The sequence below is a fragment of the Leucopleurus acutus genome (genome assembly GCF_964270905.1).
Source record: "Leucopleurus acutus genome assembly, chromosome: 3".
NCBI classification, from domain to species: domain Eukaryota; kingdom Metazoa; phylum Chordata; class Mammalia; order Artiodactyla; family Delphinidae; genus Leucopleurus; species Leucopleurus acutus.
The window spans coordinates 130,215,282-130,227,834 of record NC_139145.1 but is presented as its reverse complement, the minus strand read 5'-3'; the positions used below and the strand labels follow the sequence as shown (position 1 = coordinate 130,227,834).

The 12,553-nt window shown below is 39.1% G+C and overlaps 1 protein-coding gene across 3 annotated transcripts in view; it reads right to left on the bottom strand.

Moving 5' to 3' along the window:
- Positions 1 to 12,553, bottom strand: part of PDE4D (phosphodiesterase 4D) — a 1,125,373-nt gene that overhangs the window by 192,071 nt on the left and 920,749 nt on the right. For all 3 annotated transcript variants that reach the window (XM_082837394.1, XM_082837395.1, XM_082837396.1), the window contains 2 exons: positions 9,486 to 9,522; positions 1,662 to 1,735 (listed from right to left, as the gene is read on the bottom strand). In XM_082837394.1, the coding sequence (XP_082693520.1) occupies positions 1,662 to 1,735; positions 9,486 to 9,522 (111 nt within the window). The remainder of the gene's footprint in view (positions 1 to 1,661; positions 1,736 to 9,485; positions 9,523 to 12,553) is intronic.

The following is a 12,553-nucleotide window of genomic DNA, read 5'->3' as shown; positions in this document are numbered from 1 at the left end:
CAGGTTTCCCATTCTGCATCCTGGCGTCACCCCTCTAGCCAGTTTGCTGCACGTGCAGAGTGATGACGCTGTGCTGGGTATTACACTAGGCAGCGGGAATTCAAATGTGGACTGGATACGATCTCTGCTCTCTGGGAACTGACATTCTTAAGACAAGCAAATAGGTAACTGGACACTGAGAGAAACATGCTAAAGCAGGGGTTAAGGACAGGATGCAATCAGATGGCAATGGAAAAGCATACCACCCAGGTTGGGGCCTGTGGGTGTGCATGCATGTTGGGTGTTAGTCAGAGACAGTGCCCCAAATGAAATTATATTTAAGCTGTAACCTAAAGAATGAATTACAATTAGCCCAGTGGATGACGAGGGGAAGAAGAAGGTGAGAAATGCTCAGGCTAAGGGAACAGGACTGCAAAATTTCATTACCTGCAACACACAACAGTCAACTGACACCTCTGGGTTCCATTCCAATTATTTGCATTGTGGCATTTATATTGATTTTTTTTTTTTTTAAAAAACCTTGTTCTATCACAAGAAGTATGTGCATAATGGCCAGAGCTTTTTTTAATCATGGAAAATGTGAATTTGGGAGGTAGACTCTATTATTATGGGATGGAAAGTTTAGATTTTTTTCATGTGTTAAGAAGTAGTAATTACAAAAAAATTTTATATGCTTAGATAAGTTCAAATAAATTTCTATTCACTGTCCTCTTAATATTGATTTAAAGAAATGGTTTTGGGCTTCCCTGGTGGTGCAGTGGTTGAGAGTCTGCCTGCCGATGCAGGGGACACAGGTTCGTGCCCCGGTCCAGGAAGATCCCACATGCCGCGGAGCGACTGGGCCTGTGGGCCAAGGCCGCTGAGCCTGCGCATCCTCCGGAGCCTGTGCTCCTCAACGGGAGAGGCCACAGCAGTGAGAGGCTCACGTACCGCAAAAAAAAAAAAAAAAAAGAAATGGTTTTATTTCTGGAAAATTCTTCAGAGTTGATATTTTAAAGATAATATTGTATTATTCATAATAGATTGTCAAAATTATGGCATTTGAATAATCAGTTTTCCATTTAATCTTAGAAAATTAATTTTCTTTTTTTCATTTTCCATCTTTATTAGGACCCCCCAATTATAGTTATTTTCCATCTGAGCTTTCTCTCTCAAATGCTTCCCCTGTTATCCCATAAATCCCCATCTTGTTAACTCTTCCATGCTGCTGCCGATCTGAGTCAGTAACAGCAAGAGAATTAGAGATCTTCCCTATGATAGGACACTTCTCCAAGTAATGGTTGTCTTAGAAGTAAGAGGATAACTTTGGGTTGACTTCAAAGCTTGATGACGTTATTTGCCCATGGTAAATTTATGAATTAAGCCAAACCTATAAAGTTACCCTGAGTGTAAATAACTGGGCAGAGGACTGATCCTGCCAGGTGATTTCTGACGGATGGAATCACCATATTTATTTGCCATCCTGATTCATTTCTGTTATGAGAACCATCACTACAAAGTATTTACAGAAAGTTAACAGGACTTCATATGACTTAGTGTAAATGGTTAGACAGCATGGCGATGACTCAGAGAAATCTAATACACTGCCTTGAGTTCAATCAAATGGAAAAAACACTATAAAAAGTTCAGCCAGAAGGAGGGGGGAAAAATGAATAACTTACTTGCTAGGTGCTCGGTCTTGCAAATTAGTCAATGCAGCAAAGTTGTTCCGTACAGTTCGCAGGCTGGCCAAGACCTACAACAAAAATGATTCTTTAAACTTCTTGAAATAAGGCCCTCTTTAATGCACTATGAAGAGGTTTGGTGATTTTTAAAAATGGTTTGTTAAGTGAAAATTTGATATTGCTTGCAACTTAGTTTCATATAGTGCCGAAGAATCTCCCAGCAGCCGGTGAAGTTTACGTGGATCCATTCGAAAGCCAGAGAGGCCAGACTTAAGGACTTTCCAGATATTTCTCCTCACCGTCTATGAATATGGTGACAATAGCAGCAGCTTCCACAGTATTCCTGGATTCCCCAGCCACTAAAACAGTATCCCAGGCAATATGGATAGTGTGCTCTTGCATTTTATGCATATTTGAAATAGCATAATATAAAATATTAATAGTGTCTCACTATAGGGGCAAAATGTCAAACAAAACGACCCCCAAGCTCTCCTCAAACGTTCACCAATGATGCCATAATCTTGAAATTGGCAAACAAAGTAAATTTTAAATTGTTTTTTCACCTTTGCCACATGGTTATTCTAGCTGGTAAACAGATTCTTTTCTTCGTTAAGGTTATCTGAATCATGAATTACATGGTCTCAACTAAAGTGAGGCTGTCCTGTACGTGCACAGTGCCTGGCCCACAGAAGGCACTCAGTTGAATTTATTGAATAAATGAATACATAGACACAGCATATCCACATACACAAGGCTGGACCAATAGGTCCCACTACCTCTGATAGCCCCTCCTTTTTCTAATTCTACTGAAACTATAAAGTGGCAAAAGAATCGAAAGGCTAGGAGAGAAAAGTGACAAGAGCACTGTCTCCTTCTACCCCCCTCACCTTCTCCTAGAATGGACAAGTCTCCCCCAGGGTGGAGCCTATATTAGGTGAGGTTATGGGTCATCTGGGTGACAACGACAATGTTAAGTTTACCTAAAACATAGATTTCATATGTCTTATTAGGTACCAATAACACCCCAGACTGCCTAGTTCTGTTATATAGTCAATGTGTGAACTTAGACAAGTTGCATCACCTCCCTGACCCTTAGTTTCTCATCTGTACACCAGGATAGCGACATCTACCTCACAGGGTTGCTGTGAAAATGAGATTAAGTGACAGTTTCGGCGCCAAGAACAGTGCCTGGCAAACAGAAGGCACTCAGTGAATATTAGCCCATTATGGCAACATTCCATTTAATGATTTGGCGCGCGCACAGGGAATTCACTTAATGCCTATAACTGACAATATGCCGGTGGCAGTGGGAGCAGGGCAAATTTTTTATAATTGCTCTAAGGGTTCCAGAGCTGATTCCAGAATTCTGTCATTTGGCACTGACCTAGACTAAAGTCAGCCTAAATTTTGTTTTAAGACAAAATGTCTCAGACATTTTTGAAACTGGCATTCATTCTTCTAAGTCACTGGGATACTGTTTATGCCCTGGGACAGTGACCTACAGCATTATCCCCTGAAGGAGTTAATGGTGTTTCCTAAGGTGCCAACCACGATTAACTCAGTCACTGGAAAAATCTGGCTCATTATCACATATAAACAACTCACATTGCCGAAAGGTCACGGTGCCTATGACGGAGTATTCAAATAGCCAACTGCTGACATCAAACCACGATGTCTTTTATTAGGCATGAGATCTTGAGTGATGCAGAGAGAAATCTGACAAATCATGCAGGCTGAATTTACGCTTTAAGAATTGAATATCAAATACACTAATAAAGCATTTTAAATAAGATTATTGTACCCCCTGATCGATCCTTATTCTAGGCAAAAATTTAACCTCAGAATTCAGAGAACTTTATTTTAATAAATTATAGTAAGTGCACTGCATCTGACAGCTGGGCAACCAGAAATAGTAGCGCAGGTAATTCATGTTCTCTGCTCATTTGAAAGGAAGCATTACTTCATGAAAGATCTACTCCACTTGCTTTTCTGGATACAGGTTTTTGCCTCTGTGATAATAAAGATATTAAATTAGATGATTTTATTTTGGTTTTTAATTTAAATTTAATTTTTAAATTTTATATTTATTTTTGCATAATCTCTATCCCCACATGGTACAGAATTTAAGCAAAAGTAGACTGTCTCTTTCTCAATAACAAAGACAAAAGCAAAATTATTGTGATTTCTGAGAGGAGGCAGATAGATGAAATCAGGGAAGGACACTCAGGGCATTAAAATCTTGGCACTGTTCTATTTCTTAAACTGTTGATTTGAGTACTATTCTTTATATTTTAGAAAGTCACTAGATAGCTTCTCTTATATGGATGAAATATTTCAAAATAGAAAGTGAAGAAAGAAATTTCCCTTTCAGCCCCTTCTCCATTCAGCTGCCTGTGCCCTCTCCTCATTGACTTTTAGATTGTCTCCTAAATTTCACTTTTACAAACACTGCTGCAGTAAATAACCTTGCAGCTACGTCATTCCCTATGTGTGCGAGTATTACATTGTTGTTTTTGTGGTAGGACAAATAATATTTTATACATGTTAAGTATTAACTATTCTCGCCTGCACTATGACACATGATACTGGCAAGAAGTGTAAATAAAAGTCTCAACGAAATGTTATAAGGGGGTGTTGCCCTAGGCCGAGCTGAGTGATCCTGGGTGACCACATCCCAAAGGCACTGTGTTAGTCTTTTCTGTTCCCGCCTGCATTGTAGGACACAAAGAGTGAGGCTGTGGGGAAGAACTAGAAACAGTTTTACACAAGCCCCTTAGTTAGGGTTCAATCTTTCTTCGCTTTCGTTACAGGGCAGCTCTCACCCTTCTTGAATTCAACCCTCTAAGAGCTATAGTCAGGGCTCTGACGCTCCTATAATTTTCTTCACTCTTTAATGCTTGCTACCCAAAAAGGTCCCTGAGGTTTTCTCCCACACAGCTCAACCGTTAGAAAATGAAGGTCATTTCTTTCTCTTCTGCCCCTCCAAGCAAAAGTATAATCAGTCAAGGTCAAAATACATTGGGAATGAGGAGAAATAATACACTTTAGGAAAGAAATGATGACATTGTTATGGAAAACTTTTGCACAGAGTTGTACTGGTCTGTGAGAGGGATTAAATGCTATTTGCACACACTAATCTCAGATTTTCTTAGGTATTCCTAAACATTTATTAACCAATAAGATTCACTGAAAACGGCAGGAAAATGTGGACTTCATTAAAAAGTTAAACATCTGAACACACTAGTCTAAAAGAAATGTGTACGTATATAATAATAAATTCTTATAAAGATTTGAAGAGGAGATTGCTTAAAAAAAAAAAAGATGTGGCAATAACATCCGTGTTAAAAAAAAAACTCCTGCTTAAAAAATAACCCAAAAAAACAAAAACAAAGAAACAAAAAACTGTTTTGAGGATTGTTTTTGATTCCAAATACACTTTATGCCACTAGATGGCACTAAAACACAGACCATGAGTTGCCACAGGCCTTGGGTTGGGTGGGGGTGGGAGGGGCTGAGGAGGGAGAAAGAACTCCTTGCCTTGGTTTTACCTCCAGAAAAACCTGGAGCCAAATTATGATAATTTACAAGACAAAGAGGTCATTTTGATAGAAAACCTCTTTCCAAGTTACGTTTTGGTTAAACCATATGAACTTGCTGTTTTTGTATGTCAGCAAAGGTTGAATATTGATAGTTTCTTATAGTTCAACTCCCAAAGTACTTAGATTCCTAGAATATGCTACTGAAATTTATTTTAATGAAGGATAAAAAAAACCTAACACGTATAAGCAACTGAAATGTGATGATTTTCTTCTTTCTTAGCCCGGCAGGGAGAGCCTGTTGGATTCAATGATGAGACCACAAGATTCCTGTTTCTGGGTGAAATGGGGAAGAGACACGCAAGGGCATTTTTACAAAATTGACAATGTCCAAGTACCAAGGAACAGCAATGTTCTACAGGGTTAATAACCACTGCATTTTTCCTAAAATTATCCCACGTGCTGTATTTTGGAAAGAGTAAAGGTGAAATGACTTGCTTGTTCCTACCCTGTATTTTTAAATCAGGCATATCTGCTCAGTCTGAATGACGTGAAGGTCTCTCCAAGGATCCAGGATAATACTTGGATATTTCCTACCTTTTCCTTAACCAAAGATTTCACTTCTTTTATTGCACACCTCCAGAGGAGGATTCTAGTTGACTTAGAGTTTTACAAGGTAGTCACAAATGATGCAACACAAATAATGGGACAGGTGGGGCTGAAGGCAACTGACTACAAAGCAGGGTTCCCTACATTTCATCAGTGTTGTGCCTCCTTGGTCCCCTCAAGAACTCTGGCCAAATTGTGACTACACCCTTGGGAGGAAAAGGCCACCTGCCGACTGGCATCAGGTGACACGGCATCATCCCTGTCAACACTTACCCTAAGGGAATACCCAAACCAAAAGATTTTGACCCAAACACAGGAGAATAGTTCAAAATGGAAACCAATAAAATATTTATTTTCCTGGGGATCAAAAGGATTCTGAGCTTATAGGGGAAAACATAAGAAATTGGAAGTGGAAAAGTGTTTAGGTTGAACACCAGCAAGAATTTCTAACCCTGGCAGTGTTTTAGACTTGGGAATAGAATATGGAGGGGTATTGTAGGATCTTGTATTGTAGGATCTTTGCTGAAGATTACGTCTGTGCACGATGCTTCAGCCCTATCCACCAAAGTGGAATATGACCTTGCACGTCTTCCTAAATTCTCTCGTAACTTAAGATTTTATTCTCTTAGCTTCACAGTAAACTGGGACTGGGAAACAGCAGGGAGGGATCTTTTCGTGTTTTGGAGATGAAGGCAAGCATAAAGAAATAAGTTCTCAAGAGGAGGCAGAAGATAAGATGGGCTTGGGAAGAGACTTTGACCAGTTTAGAGTGGGAGGCCCATTTTAAAGAATTATGGGAAGGAAATTAGGCACAGAAAAATAAACCGAAAGGGATAGAAAGTAAAACGTCAATAGTAGTTATTTTGGGGTTTGGAATTATAGGAAATTTTCTTTTTCTTCCTTCTGCTTATATTTCTTTTCTATGCAAAAGATTTTATTTTGAAAGCGGTATGGCTTTTTCACCAGAATGATCTAGAGTGAAGTTCCAAACCCCAAAGCATGCTGGGGAAAGGGGGGAATTCTTTGGCCTATTTGAACACTTCCCTGAGTGACCTGTCTAATGTCCACTGTCTTCTGTCCATTGGTATATTTGACCAAATAATGTTGGTATCAATTCAAGTGACATAAACATCTTACAGATAAAGCATTATACTATTTAGCATTAAATGGTGAATACTCCAGCCTGTATTAAAAATTTGAGGAGTTATTGGTTAGGTCAATGAAATAAGTTAGTGGTGCCCAATCGGGCTGAAGAGAAGGCCATAGACCACTGCCACTAACTGGGCCTTCTTTCTTACCTGCTTCCCCAAAGATACTCTATCAAAACTGTTCAGGGTTAAACAGCCTTTCTAAAAAAATTCTAGTAGAGCTTTCTAGATCATATACCCTAGTAAAAGGCCATTTGTGAAAACTGTGACGAAGCCACTGAAAAAGAATCTGCAGCCTCTGGGGCAATAACTACCTTCTATAAGGTGTCATGAGTCATTAAGCTAATCATAAGCAAACTTTCCTAAACAGATTCCAGGATTATTTTCAGGCATCGTATATGCTTACAAATTACACAGAGCTGGTTTTATTCAAAGTTCCAATTCCAAGGGCATTAAGTATATATCTTATTTATTTAAACAGTTCACTAACACAGACTAAATGATATTTTACATATATATATTTCTCAGTATACTGAAATTCTATTAGTTTTGGGGAGACTGTAAGTACACTAAAAAAAAAGTCTAATTATGTAAAAGACTAGATTTCCTTAGAATTTAAGGGTGCTAATAGCAAGGTTCAAGTCAAATTTATTGACCAGTTAATTGGAGAGTCATACATACTCCCTGAAGTAAGATGATAAGGTATCATATACAGATTATTTTTTTCCATATTTTTCTATATATTTTTCTTACAACAATACCTAGAGATTTTAGTTAGAAGCAAGAATAATAAACTAAATAAACTCAAGTTGGAATGATTGTTTCTACATTTGGTGATGGTCATTTATATATTATTTTGCCTGATTTATTCTGTCTACTGAGAGCTCTATATCTAAGAGCTCTGAGCTCTTAGATATAAAGTTATGGGTCCTCAATAGCAACCAATTAAAAGTCCTTAGCTTCGTAAGATTTGCTATCACAAAATATGATGAAAACATATGATTGTAAATGTTTTGAACATAGAAATATAGATATTAGAAAGAACTAATGATATCCAGCAAAACTCGAAGCAAATGAGACATTAACCTTCTAAAAGGATGGTGGTTGCATTCTATCTTTAATTGTCCGCATCAATGAAAAAGATCACTATATACTTTGCTATTTACTGACTCATTAAAATTTTGGTCTGAATTATAGCAATTAAAAAATTTCAGGAAATTTGAAAAAGTGGAAGAATCATACATAATACTGCTATCCAAACCCTGCCATTATGCATTTTTGAAAAACAATGCGTATTATGACGTTTTGGAGATGAAAGAACCCTTACTGGTAACAACACAAAATTCAGTAAGTATTTTATTTTCTAGAAATTGTGCTGAGCGTTTTACAAGCTTGGTACTATTTCAATCTCTTGACAATGTTATGAGGTGAGTAGTCTTGTGTCATTTCACAGAGGAGGAAACCAGGCTTGCCCAAGTTCAGTCAGTTGTCCAAGTTCATTCATTTAGCAAGAGTAGATGATGGGCTTTGACTGGGCCCTGACTATCTTAATCCAGCTGAGTCCCCAATTTTACCAATTGGAACAAAGAAGTCTTAGGCAAGTTAAGTGAGTTGCCCAAGGCAGTAGAGCTAGTTTTGATGTAGCCTTGATTATGATTTTTAGAACCCTCTAGATCACTTGTATTCCAATAGTTAACATTTCCTATTAACAGTCAGTGTTGGCTTTAAACATGCTTCATGCCCCAGGTTGAATCAGTTTTATCCCATTCTATCCATAGTCTGTCCATACCAGTGGCTCTCAACTTTTCCTCAGAAAATACTGGGGCCTTTAAAAATTACAGGTGTTTGGGTCCAACCCCCAGATTTTTGGATTCAATTGATCAGAGGTGCAGCATGGGATAAAATCTTTCTAGATGATTCTACTGCATAGCTAGAGTTGAGAAGCACTGGTCTGTACAAAGAATATCGGGTTATCAACCACTTTATATATATTCCAAAATTCTTCAGATGTTTTTTTCACCTTCTAGCATTTCTGTCATGTGGTTAAAGTATTTTCATGATTTGTATACCTAAAAGGAATAAATAAACACAAATGTGTCACTCAGTTAAATCTTTGGACAAATAACGTGTTTAAAAAAAGAGTCAATAAAGCATCAGGTTGAAGTGGAATACGGAATTTCAAGAACTGATCACGCACCTAATTATACTAAATGTAACTTAATCCATGATATAGCTTTCCTCTTTTAGTGCTTATGTCAGTTAAGGAAATGTGGTCCCATTTAAGTATGTCACTTGGGTAATTTGTAATTTGAAGCAAAGATACTCATTGGGTCTATGGGTTTATAGGAAACAGACCAATATGGCAAAGGTCACATTCTCTAGCATGGCTTTTAAATTACTGGAATGAACCACAGAATTTGTATTTGTACTTGTGTTTGATTTAGAATGAAATTAAGAACCCGAACTAACCCCCACAATTAAATTTTCAGATGAGTGAGAAACCTGTCCATTCAGCAAGCTGGGCTTACCTGTGCAAAGGGCGTCACAATCAGGTCATCTCCATGTCTGAAAAACAAACCAAAGCCCACATTAGATGGCACTGATCACTCTAGGACCACTTTCAAGCAATATTAAATAGTAAGTTTCTCATTCATAAATCCCCACAGAGAATTACAGTAATTCCATCCTTATTCTTCAACACATGTTCTTCTCAGTCATGGGCGTGAAGATGTGTCTTCTGGGATGTTAACCATTGTCCAGTTCCCTGGGTGAAAAGAGGGGCTTCTTGATCATCAGCCAAGGTCACTGGCACTTATTATGCACACGGGATATATAACAGTAGAAACAGAGTTCCAGCAGCGGGGCCTGAGTTTTACTCTTTGCTGCTTATGGTAAGTATTACTGAAGGGCACTATGGAAGGAGCCAGCAACGGCAATGGCTCTGGTGAGAGGTCCCTGGACCATCTAACGTTGGAAGGTGATGAGCATCAGGTGCTCTGCATCACCATGTGTGAGCCTTGGATGGGCTCGGAACTGTGGATGACATAAGACTGCGTCATACTCTAATAAAAACCAGTGAAACTTTTCAATTGACTCACGTCCCAGCCGCCGTAGTTACGGGGGACTGTTACCCCGTGTGTGCTGTTGTTACAGCAACCTCAGTGACACTGTGCCGAGGATGCAGGAGCAAGGTGTCCGCATGACGTGTCTTGGAGGGACAGGGAGAGGCAAGGAAAGTTGTGAACATTCTGCTTGGAAGAAAGTAAGAAACCCAGGCCCAGAGTTCTTTCGTGGTGTTTCTTAGTATGAATAGTTCATGAGAAGGATTTCCAAACTTTCCACGGGATATTTCTTGATCTAGCTAGCTGGAACTCTTTAATCAAAAGGGAATGGAATCATTCTACACAGAAAGCTTCCGGACATGACCCTAACTCAGAATATTGCAACTAAATGGTTCACTCACTCATGAACAATTCTGGAAAGGGCTTGAGTGACCTACAACAGCACTCATGAAATATGCTTCGGCACAGGCAACATATGGATGACGTTAGTAAATGGATTGCTGCCAATAATTGGACCAGTTGTTAAGGTCATCATCAAATTACACAGAGATCTTGAAATTCAAAGTGTGGGAAAAATAAAGCAGAAAAGGGGTGGAACACACTCTAAAGGAAACGTGTGTTATTTTGCACCCTCTTCGTTCCACAGTTACATTTTTGAGGGGCACTGCTCTTTGGAGAGATCATTCAGAGAGCCAAAATTTAACTAATACGAAATCTAGATATTTTCCCGAGGTACAGTCTTTGCTTCCATTTTATTCTTTATAATTTCCCGACTACAGAGTTTATTTTCTAAGAACTTAGCCATCTTGGCCAAGGCACAGTATCATTCTGAAATCAATCCCTGGAAATAAGTCTTTTAATTTTTCACATGAATTACACTGGACTTGAATCACTCTAAACTGAAAAGCATGTGCATGTGTATTAAAACACCTAATTCTATCTTTGGTTGTATTTCATTCCCAAGCACTATAAAATATCTATTTAGAATATACAATATTTAGGGTAATTTATCAGTCTTGCTTTCTTTCCGTGTCAAAGCATAAAGAAAATTAGTTATAATTTTAGTGATGGAAATATTTCACTCTTGACCTACCCAGAAATTGTTTTTGCCAAATATCTCAAGACCGTCTCATTTTAGTCACAGTAGAATTATTTCTAGCAATTCAGTGGCAAATGTCCTCAATAAATAACCTATCCTTTTCTTTTCAAAATTATGTAAGGTTTAAATTATCTCTGAATAGGGACTTCCCTGGTGGCACAGAGGTTAAGAATTTGCCTGCCAAAGCAGGGGACACAGGTTCAAGCCCTGGTCTGGGAAGATCCCACATGCCATGGAGCAGCTAAGCCTGTGCGTCACAACTACGGAGCCTGCGAGCCACAAATACTGAAGCCTGCGCGCCTAGAGCCCGTTCCATGAGAAGCCCGTGCACCGCAACGAGTCGCCGCAACTAGAGAAAGCCCGCACGCAGCGACAAAGACCTGACGTGGCCAAACATACTTACATAAATAAATAAATTTAAAAAAAAAATACATTATCTCTGAATATATACCGAATGTATAATGACAGAATCTTTGTCCAAGCCTTTGTCGGTAGCCTGCCCTCGAGACCATGGGCTGAACTGGAGCCACCCACTCTGGCCCCTGGGGCAGGGGCAGCCTCTCCCCTCCCTCAAAGAGAAGCTTGCAGAGTTCTGAGCCTGCACTGCTGGCCACTGGAGGTGGGGATAGGAGGCTCAGTACAGTAGCACACCACTGAACTTCCTGTTCTTCCAGGGAGGGATGACAATAGAACTACTCCCTATGCCTCTGGCCATCCTTCCGCTACTTTTGTATTATTTACTACAGTGCTTTCATTTCTACCCTCATTCTTTCTGTAATAAGAAGCCAGAAACACTGGCAAGAAACTGAAGGAGAGAAATCAAAAAGCAAACCCTCACAGACATCTCACTGGGATCCAGAAACTGTTTAAGCACTTAAATGGGGAAAAGCCTCTTGCCCTCTTGCAAAATAAACTCAACCAACAGCAGCGCCTGAAAATACCGTTTTGTAACCTAGTTCATTTCAAGATTGTGTTTGAAACACATGAGGCAACGACCTTTCCACGCTTTATTATTACCAAACCAGAAGGAAAAGGGCCTTTCCACGCTTTATTTTTACCAAACCAGCAGTTAATTAGAAGAAAGTTTATACTTTATTGAGAGAAGATTTCTAATCCTACGAAGCTGTGAAAAGCATCAGAGGCCACAAAGTATCTGCTGCTTCTGAATATCACACATTGCAAATTTCAGGATGGTAAGTGGCTGGATGAACTAGTGCTTTGAAGAGACGCCATGGTCTGAGGCTTACTTCCTGAATGTTGTGCAAACTTTTTGATCTTCTGTGCTTCACTCTCTCTGGCTATAAAACCAGAAAGATATTCTCCTCTGGAGTTTGTCAGTAGGATTAAGATAGTGGTATTTTGAAATCCTGGTGTCTTTCTTCCCTTAGACTCAAAACTATCACCCATTCATCACCATCTTTGATCCACCTCTTTT